The 19769-nt window shown below is 44.3% G+C and overlaps 2 protein-coding genes across 3 annotated transcripts in view; both read left to right on the forward strand.

Moving 5' to 3' along the window:
- Positions 1-9729, forward strand: part of SPAG16 (sperm associated antigen 16) — a gene marked incomplete at its 5' end in the record, with an annotated part of 321318 nt that extends 311589 nt beyond the window's left edge. The window contains one exon of the mRNA XM_017828480.1: positions 9557-9729. Within this exon, the coding sequence (XP_017683969.1) occupies positions 9557-9729 (173 nt within the window). The remainder of the gene's footprint in view (positions 1-9556) is intronic.
- Positions 1-19769, forward strand: part of VWC2L (von Willebrand factor C domain containing protein 2-like) — a 122708-nt gene that overhangs the window by 64935 nt on the left and 38004 nt on the right. The window contains exons 1-2 of one of the 2 annotated variants that reach the window (XM_017828561.1): positions 10704-11105; positions 13244-13710. In XM_017828561.1, the coding sequence (XP_017684050.1) occupies positions 13300-13710 (411 nt within the window). In that variant the 5' untranslated portion in view covers positions 10704-11105; positions 13244-13299. Of the gene's footprint in view, positions 1-10703; positions 11106-13243; positions 13711-19769 lie in introns of those variants that run through there. The other variant, XM_017828562.1, reaches the window with a different exon arrangement.

Consider the following 19769-nt stretch of genomic DNA (forward strand, 5'->3'; position numbering starts at 1 on the left):
GAAAAGAAAGTGCTAATTACAGTCCATTTCAATAAGCTTAGAAATATAGCAGAGACAAGTCCATTATCTCAGAGTTAATAGGGTTACAAAATGTTGACGATGCACACGATCTGCTTTGCTATCAAACGCTACTGAAATTATGGATTGTTGCCACAGCACGAGAGAGTTGCACCAAATGATTAACACTTGGGTTTAATAGAGGTCATTGCCTATGTAAGTCTGACTTTTGGTGGTATTTAAGCACCTGGAGATGGATGCAGGTGCCTAGTTACGTTTTCAGCAGCTCTGGTTTACACATCTGCCAGCAGTGCAAATGAGGGAATTGCCTTTGAAAATTTCTTTGAGGTGCCTGTTTGCGAGTTTTGGGGGGGATTTTTTCTCACCCTGCCTCAGCCGACTGAGAATGAGCTGTGCAGGGTCCCTCTGTCAGTGCCGAGCCCCTCTCCTGGGATCACTGTCTCAGAGACGCCAGGTGAGTTCCCCTGGAAAAGGGAGTTTTTCTCACTTGGAGCTGCAGAAGGAGCCTGGATGAACTCCCTGCTCGGCTCAGTTTCCGCTGTGGGATGGCAAGGTTAGATGAGATGAATCCCACTCCCCGTCAAAAAGCGATTACACATCTGGTCATTCCTTTGGAGTTAATGGAAAGGATGATGCATATGCTGTCCAAGGGAAAAATAAATCACTGTTCACATCCTGGTCTCATCTTCTGTAACACAAGCATATCCATCTTATCGTTTGAGAGAGGAAGGAGGATCAGGGAGGCTTTAACTGAATGACTGCAGGCATCTGAAAGTAGGGAGTGAGGAAAGGAGAAGGAACAGAGTGTTCATACAAAGGTTATCTTCTATTCTCTGAATGCTTTTAAAACAGTCTTTCCATTAGTCAGAGATATGTTCCTGCATACCTGGAATTTTTCTTTTTTTTATACACTGCTCAACTTCACTGAATTCTTAAAAGTGAGACATCCTGATGCCTAAAATACAGCTGCAGTCAAGGAGGAAGTTCAGAGGAAAGCACCCAAATCTGTATTCAGGGACCTCACTTGTAGCAAAAACTAGAATAATTTTCAATTTGTGGTGACAGCAGTTTTGCTGTGACTTAATTTTTCTAAGTTATCCCATCAGTAAGTTTTATTTTTCTTAATGAAAATTTTTATTTAACATAAGCGTAGCTGTTGAAACACCCAAGAAAACAGCTAATGTGTTATGGAGATAATATTACATGTACTACTGCACTTGATATGCTACTTCCAATATGTAAGTTTAACAGAAGAGAAGAACTTGTTCTTCAGAACAAGATTTTAATGTGAACCTTAACCATGCTCTGGAGCATTTGCCATCACATAAAAAGTCATTCAGAAAGTTTCCTTGCAAGCAGAGCTTCAGCTTGGCAACCTCTGCAGATAATTTTATGGTGATTTATTCCTTTTTGAAGAGCATCAGGTGATACTGATCTTTACTCTTTTACTCCATTGCTTTCTTAAAATGTGACATTTTTGTCATGTTGTTGCCCTGGGCAGCACAAGCACAACTACAGCAACACCATTACTGATGTCACCTCAGGAGTTTCTCAGCCAGCGAGTTATTGCTCTGCCGGGCTCCAGGCAGCTCCCCAGTGACACAGTGTCACTCACACCTTCCCTGTCAGTGGGCATACAAAAACCAAATGCTGCCTTTTGGGATGTTTGATTTCGGAACAGCGCAGTGGGACTGAGGTCCCACACGTTGTAGCAATCCAGGGATTTCTGCCAGAATGGTCCTCATCTGTCTTTTAATTCAAGGTACACTGACTTGGAAACATAGACCTACATGTGTGCCCACACACAGATATTCTAGGTAACTCTGAAAACTAGACAAATGCCTTCCTATTATATGCAGAAAATATTCTTCTTTGGTAGCAATTTTCATAAAAAAATCCAGTCCTTGACAGAAGAAGTTTCCCTTTTATTCCCAATATATTATTTTTAATATATTCTGAATATATATTTAAGCATGCGTTATTAAGACATTCAGAAAGGTTTTGACATCTTGAAGCCTCTGCTCCAAAAGTTTCTGCTTTAATACTTTCTGCTTTGTTTTGAAACTACTTTAAAAATCCAAAATGCTACCAAAAGACCAACTAAAATGTAATATAAACAAGCTCAAGTCCAGCTGAAAGGGAGCTTCACACTAATGGTCTGGGTCTAGAAATCCTTATAAAAGGGCTTTAAGTTTTTTTTATATAAAGGATTTTCTTCTATCAGATAAATGCTTTCTTTGCTCTGAGTAACTTTCTGGTGATTTCTTGCTTGAAAAAGGATTTGTTGAGTTCTGAGATCTGTTTAAGCTCCAGGAATAATGCCCCTTCATCTAGGTCACATTTTCCACACAGTAAGAACTTAAGGGAAGTGCTCTTTTTCCATTGCTCAAACATTACTCCACACCTTTACCCTTCTGAGGGAAATGTGTAAGGCCACATCCTGCTGCACACTCATTTATCATCCAGGCCAAATCTCTCCTTGCAGATTTTTAAAGATGCGAATTGAATTTCTGTTAACACATTGCCTGGGTAATTCGAGATTTTCTGTGTTCCAGGGGACTCACTTTCCACCTTTGTAAATGTCTATTGAATAGTTTGTCTAAGAAACTTCTCTGCACTTACTTTCCCGTTATTACCTTCTTCTAGTACTTGGGTCTAGGAAACCTGCACTCAATGTTCCTACTCAGCCTAAAAGGCTGCCTTTCTCTTTAAGAGGTCTGCCTCTTAGTGTACTGCTAAAAGACAAGCAAAAGGGAATTTGCTCATTTTAAGACCTGGTGCTGTAACTCATTAGTGCAATAATGGATGTGTTTGTGATCCTGCCATCATCTAAGCACATGATTGCACCGAATTGAGTGACTTCACACACATAAGCTGAGTCACAAGTGAGATGAGCTAATTTTCCCTAATACACTTCACCAAATCTATGTCTATTTAAATACTTGTAAAGTCACTAGAGAGAATGACAAAAGGATTTTATTTTAGTACCAGTATATTAAACACCTGTATCAGCAGATTCTTGGACTGCTGCTGTCTTTCCCAGCTTGCTTTTTGGTCTCCATTACTGAGCATATTTAGTGAACTGCTGCAAGTAAATTACAACCTGCTCAAGATTATTCTTCTACGCCCTTTCCCATGGAAGATCTAAATAAACATAGTGTGAAGGCAAAGGGAGGAGGGGATCACCATAATCTCCAAGAGAAGAATATTTAGGAGGTTTTACTCACATTTGAGAATGGAGGACTTACAGCAACGTCAAAAAAGTGCATTCCTAAGCAAAAGGTAGTGTATGAGAAATAGTCACTATATCAGTAAAGCAACTCAGTGCTTTCCTTCCATGTGCCAGGTGAGGATCCAAGCCCACCCAGTTTGCATTTCTCCCCAGCACAGGCGATGCCGACTCGGGAGCTGGAGGTCCCACAGCCCCACGCTGTGTCCAGGCTGGGGCTGCACCAGGACAGTCGTGCTGCTCTTGGTGTGCTCTGTGCACCTCAACAGCCTTGCTATGGGGGGGTCCTGGCACCTCTACGTGGTGCAGTGCATGGGCAAAACTCCAAATCCAAGTCCTCTCCTGCTGCCATAACACAGCAGGCAGTGTGATCATGGCTATTTAAGTTTATAACTGTCTGTAGCCTTGTCCAGTCTGATCTGTCTGCTGTATTCCTTGTTGTGGTTGGTTGTTTTTTCATTATAGTGCAGGTTATTCAAGGCAGGAACTGGGTTTTTTTGCCTTTTACACCTCCCCTGAGAGGTGCCCCGTTCCTAGGAGACTCGAGGTTGAGTGATCATCATGATGATGCAAATGGTGTAGCTCCAATAATGAGAAAAGATCTTAATTCAGAGGGAATGGAATCCATTAGGGCTCTGCAATTTATAACCTTATCAGAGGAAGAGGCATTACTTTTTAAAAGGGAACACAAAAGAAAATATGTTTGATACAATGTGTTGTGTAATGAATTAGTAGCCTTTGGTAAGTAAGGTTCAAAAAATACCCGTCTCTTAAAATAAATTCCATTGACTAACAGTTATGGGCCAAAACTAAGCTAAATTACATTCTAACTATTCTTGAACAGAGTTTAAAAGTTCTGAGTAATGACATTGGTTGAACCATTAATGTAAATCCTTAAAATATAAGTAGTTTCTTGATACTTTCCACTTTGGGGCATCTTCGGGAAAAAAACCCTACACAACAAAACCAGATGCTGCTCTACATTCATAGGAGAAATCAATGGATGGGATCAATATTCCCTCCACAGGTAATAAATGCTGAGAAGCATTTCTGTCTATCTAAATTGATCCTAGAGAATTCTTTAAATTGGTTCTGATGTGTATAAAAACCATTTCCCTATTGATCAAAGCTTTTCTTGCTTTCTTTCTTTGATATGTTATTTCATCTCTGCCATCAAGAATGGTCTCAAGCTTCTCTATGCAGTTATGATAAACAGAATCTCTTAAATCCACACAAGGTTATATTTTTAATGAAACAAGAAGTAACTGGGTTTGTCTGTGAAGATGAATGCCTTGGTTACAGTTAGGCAGTGCAAGTATTTTTTAAACTGGGAAAGTTACCACGTCTGAATTATTTGAAAGGAAGTCTAAAGCAGCTGCTGTACTTTTATTAGAAGGAACTGTCCAATTCCTGCACCTCGACTGATCCATTTGCTCTGCGAGTAAGAGCTGCTGGGACAGAGAGGAGAGTTTTTGATCTGTCACTGTCCTTGTTCTGCTCTGTGTGCGAGCAGAAGAGCTCACATTGTTTGCTGAGACTTTGGAAAAAAATTAGTTGGAGCTGGCAAACAGTGCTAGTTATCAGTATGAATGTCTCAGCTACAGACAGCTGTGGAGTTTGTGACTTTTGTTACAATACTATTTTATTAACATTTAAGATGCTAGACTATTTTAGAAACATTAAGTACTTGTCTGCTAAAACAGGAACGTTCAGAATATTAGATAATGGAATGTTACATAATTTGTAAATTAATTTGCCTGAAGAATAGTTTAGTGCTTCAATGTGTCTATAAAGCACTTGCCAGTGAGGAGGAGTGGTGGTGGTCTGTTCCAGAGATGACACTGTTTCCAGCTGTTTGAACATGTAAAGCAGTGCTTAGTGCAGTCTTGGCAAGGTCTCACTCAAAATTCATTGTACAAAAAAGACAATAATCATGGCTGTAATTTCTGTTAGGCTCTTCCGAAATATAAATTGTCAAACTGTCTTTTGACAAGTACAGGTTTCGTTCCCTCTACCCCAAGTAATTTGGAGCCATCAACCCAGCAAATTAATCTTGTCTAGTTCTGTCTTCTGAAGAAATGCAGTAACAAATTAGATTGCTTCAACACACCAGCACTATTTTAAATTTATTCACCAGTTCATATTAGGAGGTGGATTTCATACTGTATTCACAGGAGTGGCTTTGGTTCATTAGGATTTGCACAGCAGCACAGGTATGCAAAGTTCCTTGCAGATGAGAAAAAGCATGTTGCTTACTTATATCTAACACAACTGAGCTTCACTGAATGCAGTAACTTTGCTTTTAAGCTCACGTTTAGGTCAGTGTGGAGACTCCAGTAAAATTACTTCTTTTTTTCTTTTTTTTTTTTGCCAGACTCCTGATTCTGACACTTTATGGTTATGGCCTTGCTCAAGCCCATAACGTTATGTGTCTTTGGAAAATTTACAGGGATGGATTTCCATAAAAAGATAATTCATTTTAATTACCCCATTCTCCAAAGTTGGATACCTGTCTTAAAAGTAAAAACAAACAAACAAACACAACCAACCAACCAAAAAAACCACACTAAAATGTTAGTATCTCTTCTGAGGTACTAAATGATTTTTAGGGTTCAGTTCTGGTCTGAAAACAACATAGGGGTATGGTTTAAATAGCAGGAATCGTTCATCTAGAAGGAAGTTAGTGATTTTTATTGTTTTAAGTACAAATGTATTTCAGCCCAAACAACAGCACTGCATTTGTAATTAATCAATGCCTAAACCCAAGAGTGTTGCCAGTCTGGAAATGGCAGCCTGGTGAGGCAGCACATGAGACCAGGAACAGAGCTCTTCCCTGTAGGACACTGGGAAACCTCCAGCAGCAGCTTAGTCCAGTTCTGGGGAGAGACAGGGAGCAGAAGGGCACTGATTCCTCAGAGACAAGTCAGTCCAAGGAGAAAGGTGGAGGGTTCAGAGACTCCATGTCCCCCTCAGTGCTGCTCCTGACAGCTCCTGTGGCTGCCTCCCAGCTCCCACGTCAGACAGGATTCAGAGGAGCATTTTCACAAAAACCCTGTTTCACCATCACCGGGGTGATAAATCTGGGGCCTGGCTCAGCTCCAGATTTCTCTGTGGGTCCCCAGGGAGTGAAACAGCAGCGGTATCACGGGCTCACTGTGAAGCCTGAGGCTCGCACATGGAGAAGGCACCATCAGCCAAGCACATTTTAGTGCACAAATAGGGTTTTTTCTGGGCTAAGCTGTCATCCCTCTTAATGATTCCTTGCACAGAAGTTGTTTGTACTCTTAATTGCCTTTGCTACCTTTCTTTACCATTTCTAACTCAGTTCATCCTTTCTGAAGCAAGTGGCCAGATGGTCAGAGCTTATGTTATTCTAAGGACATAATAGGGGTACATCAGAAAAATTAGTACCTGTGTTCTAGCAATGGGCAACAGCAAATCAGCTGTAATTGGTACAAAGGCTGCTACTGTAGGCTCTCTTTGTCGTGGCAATGTGCTTTGTCATCACTCCTGTCTCCCAGGTTGAGGAAGGCTGAGTTTAGGACTGGCCAGAGCAAAGCGTGGGTTTAGCTCCCCATGTTGCCCATGTGGGAGGTGCATCAGCAGATCCAGAGCAGCTTCTTCATGAGCTGGAGACTGGAGGCTGTAAGATCTACAGGTCAGAAGCTTTGGAGGCTTTGTATCTTCTAAGCAGAAACTGTCCATCTCAATTCAAATCAGCCTAACTGCTGAGTTCAGTGAGTTTGCACAAACCAGCCCCACCTGACAGCTGGGTCAAAGGTATGAGGAAAAATTTATCTTCAGGCTTTTATATTCCTGTGAGTGTTATATCAAAGTGCCTTTGTTAGTGACAAGTAAGTATCCTTCATTAAAAAAGAGCTTTGCATGACAATTATGTAGTAGTTTTTGTTTGCTTTCCTAATTGGAGAACATTTTGAAAGAGCAATAAAACACAATTTGTTCCCTCTTTCCAAAGCAAAACATCTCCTTTTGGAAGGAAGGAGGGAGTAAATTTACATTATAATGAGCAAATTGTTATGAGCCTGTAGATCAGGGTTGACATAAAGGGTGACGGAAATGAGATGTTCTCATTTTGTGCATTCCCCTCCCCTTTTGCTTGCATTTGCCTGTGGATCCTGCTGCTACTGAGCAAGGAAGTAGCTGTACTCGTGGTCAATGGTAGCAACAAATCACAACTGAGGGAACAAAAACTCACATGAAAAAAGTCATTCTCCACCAGGGCTGCCTTGTGCATCTCAATCCTTTCCCCAGCGAGTACTCGCGTTGGAGGTAGGTGCAGGTTACTACTGCACCTTCTAGCCAGTTGTTTTTTACTGTCTCTGTTTTCCCACTGGTTTTGTCCATTCCCAGTACTGTCAGAATATTGGTGGGATGAGAGTGCTATTGTTTGGCTTCAGGCATATGACTTATCTAGAAAGAATTCAGAAAAATGCAGAGTTGGGGGCTGCTCCTGCCCTGCTGCCAACCCGGGGGGTGACTGAGAAGCCTAAGCCGTTGTCTTAGTTGTCACTCTGTCCTGCCCTTACTGTCTGGAAGGGAAGTGCAGCTGCCCAAATCTTTTCTCCTTCCTGTCCCTCTCTTTTTGTGACAAGTGGGTTCGTAACTTGTTTGAGCAGCTGAGAGTGACATTAACCCCCTGCCCAGCTGTTGCGGTGTCAGGGCTCCAGGCGAAATGGCATTTGTTTGGCTCCTAGAGAAGTCATCCAGCGATTGCCTGGAGAGTCTGGCTCCAAGTGCAATCCATATGCAATGCTTCTGTCAGCAAAGACTTGCTGGAGGAGAGTTTATAATAAATATTCACATCTGCTGCTTTGGACACTCTAATCCATCCTACAGATCTTTGCTGTGTCAGGCTTTGTTCTAGCTGAAGAAGTCGGGTAGTTACAAAGGTTTGCAAATAGGGCATATTTATCATGGTTAGCTCTACTTCCTAGTTCCCGTTCTTGCACACATATCCATGACCACACCAAGCATAACTTGTGGTTAAATAATCTCGGTGCATTTTTAAGGTGTTTTAGGCTAAGTGTTTCCTTTGATAAATGGAGAATTGAAGCCATCAGATCTTCATAGGCAGAGCAGAGAACATCATTGTTATGACTTAGTTTGAATGGAGGGACAGGATATTCCCTGGATAAACTGTTCATCACACAGGCACACGCAAGGCCCTATGGTTCCCATATTGTTAAAACTGGGAGAGATTCCTCCATACTCACTTCTCTTGGGCAGTATGTTCCCATTGGCCACTTGGTGAATAACCTGAATGACTGAAAATAGCAAAATATCTCCTGTTTTTCATAATCATCCCCAAAATGATGACCTTGGTGCCAGACTGACTTTGTCAGTGTCCGTATTAATTATTCTTCTGCTGGTGCTGTCTGCTTTCAGAGAGCAAATCTTGATACATAAAAAGCTGTAATCATTTGGAGGGTATATTGAACTTGCTCCTAATAGAAAAAGGTGTTTGACCAAGATCATGGCTGGCAGTAGAGTGATCCTGTTGTTAGTAGGGCCACATCAGCTTAAAAGGGAGATCAATACACTCATTTTATTTTTTTTTTTTTGGTACGTGAAACTCATGATTATTATAGTTCATTTTTAAAGGAGAGAATCTTTATCTGGGGGCTAGGTAAGTAAGAGGTGCTTCAAATATATCACCAGCTGTTACCTCTGCTTTTATTTAAGGATGAAGATAATAAACTTATAAACAAATTCTGCTTTTTTAAGAGTGATGAAAACTGAGTTTGGTTCGTAAATAAACACATGGAAACTGGGAACTCCTTAGAACCTTTTTTAGGTTTTCTTTTATTTTTTTCCTATGGTTAGACCCAATTTGATACTAACAATGTAATTATCGTTGGGTTTTTCCATAAGGATATAAGGGAGCAAGACCCTTAGTTCAGCTAGAGCCTGACCTGGAAATTCAGCTGAAAACTCGCATCTTCATGTCTAACAGTGGTACAAGAAAAGCAGCATTAAAAGCATGTCTGATGTTGATACCTCCAGGTATCAGAAGAGCATCTATTTCTCTGGTGCTCAGTCTGTGTGTCAGAATCTGGGCTTGAATAACTGTGTCCAAATATAAGTAAAACAGCCGTGCTCCTAATGAGGAGAACACCGGGGTCTCCAGATTCGCTTCATCGCTGCAAAATCCAATCTCACTGCTATTGATCCGTCCAACAGGAGTACGCGTTGGGGGGGGGGGTGTCTTTAAAACCACGACCTCAGAACTTGAGCGCCGCTCTCCTGCGCGGCCTTTGCCAACCTCGATGCCTTTGCTCTGCCTTGCAGGTGGCGTGGTGGCCCTGGGCAGCAGCGACGGCTCGGTGCGGGTGCTGCGGCGGGACGCGGGGCAGCTCTCGGCGCTGCGGGGCCCGGGCGGCGCCGTGCGCTGCCTGCGCTTCCACGGCCCGCGGCTCCTGCTGTCCGCGGGCGCCGACGGCAGGCTCTGCCTCTGGACGTGAGCGCCTCCCTCGCTCGGCGCTGCGGGAGAAGGCCGGGGCAGCACCGCGCTGCGGGCTCGCAGGCTCATCGTTAATGTCTGCGCCCAAACGGAGCATTGTTCGGCGTTTTATCCAAATAAACCCCCCCCAGTTTCTCCCTCTTTCTGTTGGCCCCGCGTTTTTCCCCAACGCCAAGAGTCTCTCCTTTGGTGGTTCCTGGAGAAACAGCTTTACAATGACGCCTAATGACAGCGCAGCCGAATTGCAAGGAGATTGATTTTTAATGTAGCACAGCACGAGACACGGGAGCCGAAGCGCCCCTTCCCCAGCGCAGCCGCCTGCGGGAAGATGAGGCGAAGTTTCCATAATGCGGCCATTGGGGATGTTTTCCCGGACACCGCCGGGGCAGCGGCATGAGCCGGAGCTGGGGATCGCGGAGGGGCTGAGGGGAGACCGCCTGAGGGGAGCCGGGCTGAGGGGAGTCAGTGGATCTGAGGGGAGCCGACGGGCCTGGGGGAACCCGCCTGAAGGGAGCCCCAGCCGGCGGCGGTGAGGGGGGAGCCGGTGGATCTTGGGGGCTCCGGGCTAAGGGGAGCCCGGCTGAGGGGAGCCCGAGGCGGCGGATCTGAAGGGAGCCACTGGATCTGAGGGGGGAGCCGGCGGCTCTGAGAGGGGAGCCGAGAGCCGTCGCCCCAGCTGGCGGCGGGCGGGGCAGCGGCCGGGGCGGGGGTGCCCCGCCCCTGTATTATTTTGGGGGGTTTTTTGTTCCCTGCTCTCTTCCCTCTTTCTTCTCCCCCCTCCCCCCAAAAGAAAAAATTAATTGTAATAAGAGCGGGCAGGGAGCTGCGCGTCGCGGGCATGCCCGCCCCCCGGCCTAGGGAGTCCCCGGAGGGGAGCGGGGGCTGCCCGCCCGCCGGGCGCGGGGCTCCTCCGCCCGCCCTCCCCCGCCTGCCTCCCGCCTAACCCGCGCTCGCTCCCCCCCTTCCCCCGCCGTGGCAAAGCTGGAGCCGCAGGAGATCCGCCGGGCACAGGGAGGGGACAGAGATGGGTTGTTTTCTCACACCCCCCCCGCCCCGAGACCTGAGGAGATGCAGCCCAAGTTCGCCGCGATGACTCTGCTGCTGGCACCGGGGATTCTCCGCGGCATCCCAGCCTCCGGACCGCCTGAATCCTGCTCCCTCTGAATCCTCGGCGCCGGGTTAAAGCTTAATTCTCATGTTGTGGTTGCTGGGCTGCCGCGCTCCCCTGTCTTGCGATGGGAGGTGGAGGAAAAGGGATTGTCCGTGAGTCAACACCGAAAACGTGATTAGGAGGAACTGCTTTCACTAATCTGTTTCTAACCTTTCAGTCCTTGTTGGCCTGTGACCCCTCTCAGCTTTCAGATCGAGCCTGATTAGGTAAGTGTGAATTATTCACTTGGGGTGAGGGAAGGCGGAAGGAAATGTTTTACTCAGATTTACCCACGATTATGACCTCTCTAATGAGGAGAAATGATGAGAAAGTTCAAGCTGTAAACTAATTCTGAGCTGAGCAGCATTTGTTTACTTGTTGAAATCTGTCCGTGCAAGACGTCTGCAGTCTGTCTGATTTCCAAGATCGCTTGTGAGTTGCTATGGGACATCTCGGCTGCTGAAGCAAAATACAGTGGTCTTATTTATGATCTGTGGAGAACTTTTACATATATATATATATCTATATATATATGTTTTGGAGAGCTTCTTCATCAAACTCGAACAAATTCTCTTGATTGTTTCACATTTCCTCAGATATGAATTACTTCATTTGCTTGATTTTTTTTCCCCCCTTAAAATGCCCACAGATCTGCAATGTTGCAACCTACCTGTAGCATTTAGGTGGGGAGATTCTCTGCTCTGTAGATATGTAAAGCAGCCGTATCTGCAGGAATCACTTGATTTCCAAACAGCATGTTACAATAGATATTGCTGATAGGAGTAACAACGGGGTGCATAGTCCTTGTGATGGAAACGCAGCTAGTACTTCAATTAAGAAGATATCTTTTTGAATTTGATAAAGCTTGTGTAATATCCGGTGTCTCCCTCTGTTGTGGCTTTGGAAAAACTGCTTTGTCAACAGGATCCCTTAGCTGCTTGTCTAGGATTAAAGCTTTCTTCTCCTGCTGCTGCTTTTTTGCATCAATTAAGGGAGAATTAATTGCTGAACATCTGCAGTCCACCAAAAATCCCAGTACATAGAGAATATCTCTCAGAGGGGTGGGAGGGAGTCCGTGTTTGCCTGTGTGTGCAGGTTAATGCATGTTTGTGGATCCTGTGTGTGGCTGTGTGTGCATGCTCTGGGAACGGAGGAGGAGAAGGGATGACACGCACGTCCCAACAGTTCTTCTTTTGGTTTGTGCCAGGATCTACCTCCGTAGTTCCTCAATCCAGATGAAGCTAATATTTCATTTCATTTAAAAGTTTCCTTTAAGACTTTGCCCAGTTCTCTTAAGAGAGGTCAGAAACCAGTTTGCTGCCGGGGTTGCACTGCCCGTGGGCTGGTGTGGAGGCAGGTTAGTGGCGGGGATTTGGACAGTGCGTTGGTGGCAGTGATGTGGCACTGTAGGAAGCCAGAAGTGCTCCCAAGACACCGGCACGGAGCCTTCGCCTGGCGCCGGCGCTCCCGGGGGTCAGCGCAAAGCTCTTCTCCCTCCCTGGGTCGATCCTTCGCTCGACCGTCTCGGCAGAGCTCGCCGGAGGTCGGGCCGTGCTGCATCGCTCCCAAAGTTTGAGAAGGGCTCGGCTTAATCACGCAAACACACTTCAGCTGCTCTGTGCCTTATGAAGGCATTTAACGTCCTGTCTCCGCGTTTCTCTCTGGGAATTACTGAAATGCTGAATAATGGAGGAGGTGAACTGTGGTTTTGCTTCTGTTGGGATTATAGGTACCTGCTGCAGGCTGGGCTGTGTTGGTAGCCCAGGTAGTCCCTCTTCAGAAATGCTGTATATAAAATTCTATACTCTCCCACCTCTCACAGCCCAAGTATAACCCAGCACTGTCTTTCTTATCGGATGCAGATCTGACAGCAGATCAGCTTAACTCCTTTTTCAGCTCAGGTTTCCCACCCCAGTTTAATGAAGTGGGCTGTTCACCCTGTGTAGCACCAAGGGACAGTGGCCATGGCAGGAGGTTTAGACTGTGCTTAAACTTGGGTTCAAAACCCTCCAAGCTGCCCATCACCATGTGATTTCAGGCAGCTGATTTAATTTCTGGTGCATCTGGAAACTCAACTGGACAAATGAGGAGAGTCAAAATTAGATGATTCTGTGAGCCACCATTTCTTCAAAGATACTTTGTGGGCATATGCTTCCAGGCATGAGTGTCCAAGTTATGTATGTCACATGCTTTGTTCTCTGTAAAAATAACTGAGAAGAGGCTTAATTCAAATGAAACAGTAATATTTATCTATGCAGTTTGAGAACTCTGATTTATTCTTAGGTGATGGTTGAACCTATGACATTTATAAGCCAATATTCCTTGAACTTTGGGTTTATTCTCACTTAAAAATACTTGTTTTCAGACCACAAGACTGGTGTCCCTATGGAAGCCACTGTTTGTATCTGGCATTGAGATCCCATGGAGAAGCTGAGGAGGGGGATGGCTCTTCATATCCATGAAGCCTGGATACTTCTGTTTGTAATCCCTGGTTTGGTCACTTCAGCTGCCATCAATCATGAAGACTATCCTGCTGATGAAGGGGACCAGACCTCCAGTAATGACAATCTGATCTTTGATGACTACCGGGGGAAGGGCTGTGTGGATGACAGTGGCTTTGTGTACAAACTGGGAGAACGTTTTTTCCCGGGACATTCCAACTGTCCCTGTGTCTGTACTGAGGATGGACCTGTTTGTGATCAACCAGAATGCCCTAAAATCCACCCAAAGTGTACAAAAGTGGAACACAATGGATGCTGTCCGGAATGCAAAGAAGTGAAAAACTTTTGTGAATATCATGGGAAAAATTACAAAATCTTGGAGGAATTTAAGGTATGAAATCCTTTCTTCAGTATTTAATATTAGTATGCTTTAGGAATTGTATTTTTGCTGGGAACTCTTAAAGGCACTCAGTATTTGCTTACTGCTGTTGATGGATGCTGAAGCTGAAGTAATTTTTAGCTGTGGTGCAGGTCTGGCTCATGTAAAAGCTGCAAAGGCTCCCCCTTACCAGCATTCACTGAGGGCCAGTGGTCAGTCAAAAGCCCCCCTTGTAAATGCCAGCCCTCTGGATCTGCCTCCTTTGCTCATATCATGGATCATGTTGGACCACCAGTGGTGTGTAAACCAATGCTGAGTGCTTTTTAAGAACCCCTTCTCCAATTTGGATAGCAAAAAATTGATGGTGCAGTACTGAGAGTTGTTACTCATAACTCTATGAGAATGCAAACAAGCAGATGTTTAACTATATTTAATATTTTTATTTGAACTGTGATAAGGCTGTCTAGAATGGAGAAGATAAATTCCTAGGCAGATGACCATCTCAAGTAATAAGAAGTATGGGGTTTCATTGTAATGGTTGAGTTCCTGTTAGGAATGTTGTAAAGAAATCCTTCTAAAATATATCTTGAAAATAAGACCAGATTCTAAAAAACCATTATCCTTTTACACAACCTGCCTCTCTCATTCTGTTGAGTTCGATCACATGTTTTCAGTTCTGCTAAGGAGAACAGCATTTCACAATGAAGAATGGTGTCTGTAAAAGCTGTAGGGACACAAGTTTGTTCTCCTGGGTCACGTGGCTTTAAGAGTTGTACCTCCATAATTAATGACAGCCTATAGCTCTTCATGGCTGTGTGCCCAATCTCATTATGCACTTGGGCAGTTTATTTGCTTTCCTGCTATGAAAATAATTTTGTATTGGTCTGCACTTCACAAGTTCTTGGTAACATAGATGACAATTTCCTTTTTTCCAGAAGCTGTGGTTTTCAGTGAAGGTAGTAGTTAGTTCCTCTCTTCTATCACATGTGGTTTATGTTCATCTTTTTCTGTCCATCTGTAACTGCAGTCCCTCAGTCTTGGCAGGATAGTTTGATATCACAGGCACGGGGCAAAGGAAGGGTATGAGGAACATCTCCTTGAGGGCCATCCTGATCAACCTGTTCTCTGCTTTCCTTCACTGAGGAATGTGAAGTTGCTGATCTTGTGAGCTGCTTAAATAAAGCAGTAAACCTGTGCAAAATCTTGTGAACTGCTCCTCTTGCCTTAGGAAGGCTTAGACCAGCTTCATTGTGCTCCAGTGGTCCCGTCTTGACTGCTGTGTTGTCATCAGGTGGGGGGGTGTCCCACCTAGGTGGTTGGATTCTGATGTGAGAGTTACAAGGACTATTTTGGAGAGATTTTAGGAAGCAGAAAGTTACAAGGACTCTTTCTGAAGAGATTTCAGTGGGAGAATAATGAGATGGATCTTGTCATTAAAGTATTTTTGCGTGTGAATTAAGTGCAAAAGCAATAATCACTTTTCCTGAAAGAAGTCATTGCACCCTGATAACAGATTAAACTCTACAGAAATACAGAATATAGGAAGAAAGGCTATTAGAGAGAGTTAGAGCTATCTGATTCATTGCTTGTTGTGTTCAAGTACTGTGGGGTGCTGTGTGAAAAGCAAGGTGCCAGTATCCTCTGAGAAACACAAAGTTGATGGTGTCACAGCACTCTCACACGCAGTAACCTGTCCAGATGCTTCAGACTTAATTTAGCTGACAGTCAAGCTTGTGACCTGGACCTGTGTTTTGCTGAAAGCTCAATACCTTGTGGAGTAGGGCAGAAAAACCAATGTTTTGGTAATCTATGTGTTTACCTGGAATAAACAGTGAATTTGTTTCCCTCTTAAGTAGTGTAGGAGAGTCAGGCAATGGAAGATCACTTCCAGGGGTGTTTGGGGGGAAAAAGGAGCACCTGTGAACTATGACTTTATAAATGTTATAGGAAAGATAGAACTTCAGGAAACTGCTGCTGTGAAGTCTTGACTTTATGAGGCACCCAGGCACAGATGAAATTCAGAGCGGTTCATAGGTTTTGCAGGCTCTGAGCTCTGCTCTTTCCTCATCCTGTTGAATTTCTAAGGTCTGCAAACTTTCTCACGTCCGTTCCACACACACTGAAGTCAAAGAGGAGAGGCTTTCTCCAGTGACTGACTCAAACCCAGGCTGCTTTCAGTGGAAACAGAGGCACCGTTTTATGTGTCTCAGAACCCTTTCACCCACTTGATTTACTTTTGCTCATATGTAGGTTCCAAATCGTCATCTATAGAAGGGCTTGTCAGTGCTTAGTTTCAGCTGAAATTAGCCTCTATTTAAAAATCTTCTGCAAGTGTGTGTCTGTGTGTGTGTGCCAGGACTGACTCATCTTGTAGAGATTTCAGCTGCCTGATCTTTCACAAATTAGGATTAATTTTTTTCTCTAGGAACTTTTTTTTTTTCTCAAGGGTATCAAAATCTGTGAGAAGTTCCCATTTGGAAGAATTTTTCTGTGTTGTTGCTAGATTTTTGCTTAGCTTTGGGGTGATAAATCCAAAAGTAATTTAATCTTTTTTCTTACCACTGGCAGTAACTCTGATGCTCTCAGGGCAAAGGAGTTGTTACAAAGGCCCATTTCTTGAATATTTGGCTTTCTTCTAGTGAACAGATCTTGCACATCTGATTTTTTGAGTCACAGCAGTCATAAGCACAAAATACAAACATGACAACAAGCCATCTAGCTTAGACAGCTGTCCAAATGTTTATGAGTGTGCCCCTCAGTCAGTAACACGTACAACTGAAATGCTAAACTGAAGTTCAACTGTAAATCTAAACCCATTAGGGGTTTTTCTTGTATCCTTTTGTAAAACCTTGTGTCCTTGGCAGATGGTTTAGTGATGCCATGTAGCATCTTCACAGCTTTGTTGTGGGTCCTGGGAGATCTTGGTGTGTTTGGGGCCCAAGGTCAAGGATTTTGATACCTGTGGAGCAGGAGAGAGTGTAGGTATGGTGGGTTTTACTGGGATCCATCTCTCTCTTTCCCATCTTGTTTTCCACTTCTCTGTCAGCCTCATGTCTGCTCTCTCGGGTCTCCTCTGGCCCCTCTCAGAGGGAGCACAGGCAGTGTGGTGGCTGCAGGGAAGGTGTGAAGGATGCTGCAAGTCTCAGGCAATCTCTGTTTTCTCAGAGAGATCTCTCAGGGACTCTTGGGGTCACTTGGCAGCTTGTTTTTATTCCCACACACCATCCTTGTTTTAATTTCGGTCCTGGAGGTCAAGGTCTGAGTCCCAAGTGCTCTGTGCTCGCCTGCAGGAGCAGGGATCTTTCAGGGAGGTTGTTGACACTCCCCTTTCTTCCCAGAGAGAGAAAACAGGCAAATAACAACTCAGAGAGTGGTCTAGGTTATTGTAAGTCCACATGGTTGTGTTTCAAATGAATGTTCCCAGACAGCAGCTGATGTAAACTTCGGGAGACAGTGTTCTGCCAGCGTGATGGATGTTCATTGGCAGCTGATGGAGCAATCGTGCAAATGTCACTGAGACAACAGTTTCCCAAAGTGCTGATTAGTTTTCTCTCTTGCATAACTTACTGAGAGAAAAGCACACAGCTGCCCAACTGGAGAAATGGAATTATGACGTGGTTAAAGTGTATTCATGACCACAGTCAGGAGTTGTTGGAAGAGGACTGGGTTGTCAGTTTGGGAAGTCCATATTCAGTTCTGAACTTCCTAGATCTCTCACCACCCAAGAGGCATATCCAGAATAACCTTCTGTGGACCTCTGTGGATATGTAGCAAAATACCAGTGCTGGGAAATGAATGGTCAGTTCACAAGAGATTGTCAAGCTGACATCTTGAAACATTCTCTTCATTTTAGACTGGAAAACAGGAACTGCTCCCTGTCCCTGCAGGAGGGTGAGTCCCAGTGACCTGGGTTTGGTAGCATGGTGCCATTTTCCAAGACAGTGGCAGGAATGTCCTAAGCACAGACATTAAAATACTTGGGTTTGCCTGGCAGGACATTGGGTGAATTATCCTTTGGGTGGGGACACAAGAGGTTCTGGTGTCACAGCTGGGCCTTCCTGATAATATTCAGGTCAAAGGAGCAGCTTCAACCTGCAGTTGTGAGCTGGTGCTTGGAAAACACTCTGAACATCAAGGACAGTTTTTGGGTGCTCTTCAGTGGCTGCCCTGCCTTCTGCCAAGAGCTGCAATTTCTTCCAGCCATTGGCTCTGCCAAGGCTTAACCTCTGCTGCCTGTCCTTCCCAATGACTTCTCTACATCCTTGTTCTCTTCCCTTCCACCTTCACTGCTCCCAAACCTATCCTCAATCAAAAAGTGCCTAGGTGGTACCCAGATGTTTGTCCCTTGCATCAAGCATAAGTGTGGAAGGATGGGAGAATATCCCTTGTCCATGGGCAGGCCTTCACACTGCAGGAAAAAAAAAAAAACAGCACAAAAAAAAAACCAGGAAAGGGGCAATTTTTGCTTCTAAGGCAAAATCTTCACTGATCTGAAAAGAGCCAGGATTCAGTGCTGGAGTTGTACTTTATTTTTCTTTCCCCTGTTTCCTGCCAGTATATCTTAAGTTCATTGCTTTGTTTTGTCCACAAATCACCTGTAATCCTTCAGTGAGGGTTTCTGTATCTTGCTGACTTTATGGCACAGTAGGGATCACAGCTCTAGCAGGGATCTTCAGGGTGTAATCAGAATCCCAAATAAATGAGGGACTGTGTAAGCATAGCATTATCATATACTAATTCTCAGCTCATTATGGAAACCTTTGCTTCAGAATAGTGGCACCTCCTTCTCCTTTGTTAATGCTCTTTAAAAATGTTTTATTAATGCAATTATCTGAATATAACTTAACAAAGTAAGGCCTCTCCTCAGAAGGCACATGCAAGCGTGCAGCAACTGTCCCAGCACCTCAGAGCCCTGAAATGCAGCGTGTCCATCCTGACACTGGAGAAGGGGAGGCAGTGAAACCAAACAGTGATTCCCCATCCCCACAACCATGCCAGAAATAGAAATTAAGTGGTACCAGTTACAGCCTGGCTCAGACTGCCAGTTACCCAGCCTGGGAGTGCAACCTCATCCGATATGAATGGAACACTTGGGGCATTCTGGAGCATTCCCGATGGGGTGATGCTGTTAGGTGACAAACAACAGTGTGATGCAGCCCTGGGCTGAAAGGGAAGGTGAGGGGAGAAGTGTGTAACCATGCAGTGCCTGGGGTGGTGCAGTGGTGTAACCATCCCGTGCTCTCAGGGTCCCTCTGCCCTCCCCAGCTGTGCTGGACTGTCCAGCTGCAGGTTGGGACTGTGGATGCTCTGGTTTGTGTCAGTGTGAGAGTACAGAGTCACAACACCTTAAACCTGAGGAGCTTCCTTAGGCCACTGGGAAGACATCGTGGGGAGGAAAGGAATGTTGGAAAGTACTCAAGTCATGGCAAGAACAAGCATTATTGAAGGATGTTGGTAGTGTACTAAGCCAGTCCTCCAAATCACTAGTAGCTCTTAGATCTTTGCTCATGAATTCCAAGAAGCTGATTGCTAACCCAAGCTAGCATGAGGCCCCGATTTTAATATTGGCATTTTCCTCTCCAAGGAAGGAAGTTGTGTGCTGCAGGGTTTGGTTTTTTCTACTATGACTCAAAGAAATGGGGCTTTTTCTATTTTTTTTTCCTTCTTCTTGTGTGTTCTGCAATGTCATGTACAGCTAGAAAATGATAATACAAAAGAAATTTCAATAACATGCCTGTGCTTTAATAAAAGGAGCCATGAACAATGCCAGCTCTGAAGATAGCATACAGCCTTTGAAATCAGACAGGGGAAACAGAACATCAGTCAGATGGAAAAGTATGATTTATTATCTTCCCTCCTGGCAAAATTACAGTGACAATGTCTATGCAAAGGAATCTAAAATTACTGACTTACTGTATTTCTGTCATAATTTGTATCAAGAAAACATACTAAAATAGATAGGCCTGTCACATATTGATCTATAGTGATACCTTTTTTAAAAAATTATGTTATGTACTTAGCTACTGATTCTGTAACGTATATATTACATTATGCACAAATATATTATTAGG

This window comes from Lepidothrix coronata, unplaced genomic scaffold, assembly GCF_001604755.1.
Source record: "Lepidothrix coronata isolate B3197 unplaced genomic scaffold, Lepidothrix_coronata-1.0 Scaffold149, whole genome shotgun sequence".
NCBI lineage: Eukaryota > Metazoa > Chordata > Aves > Passeriformes > Pipridae > Lepidothrix > Lepidothrix coronata.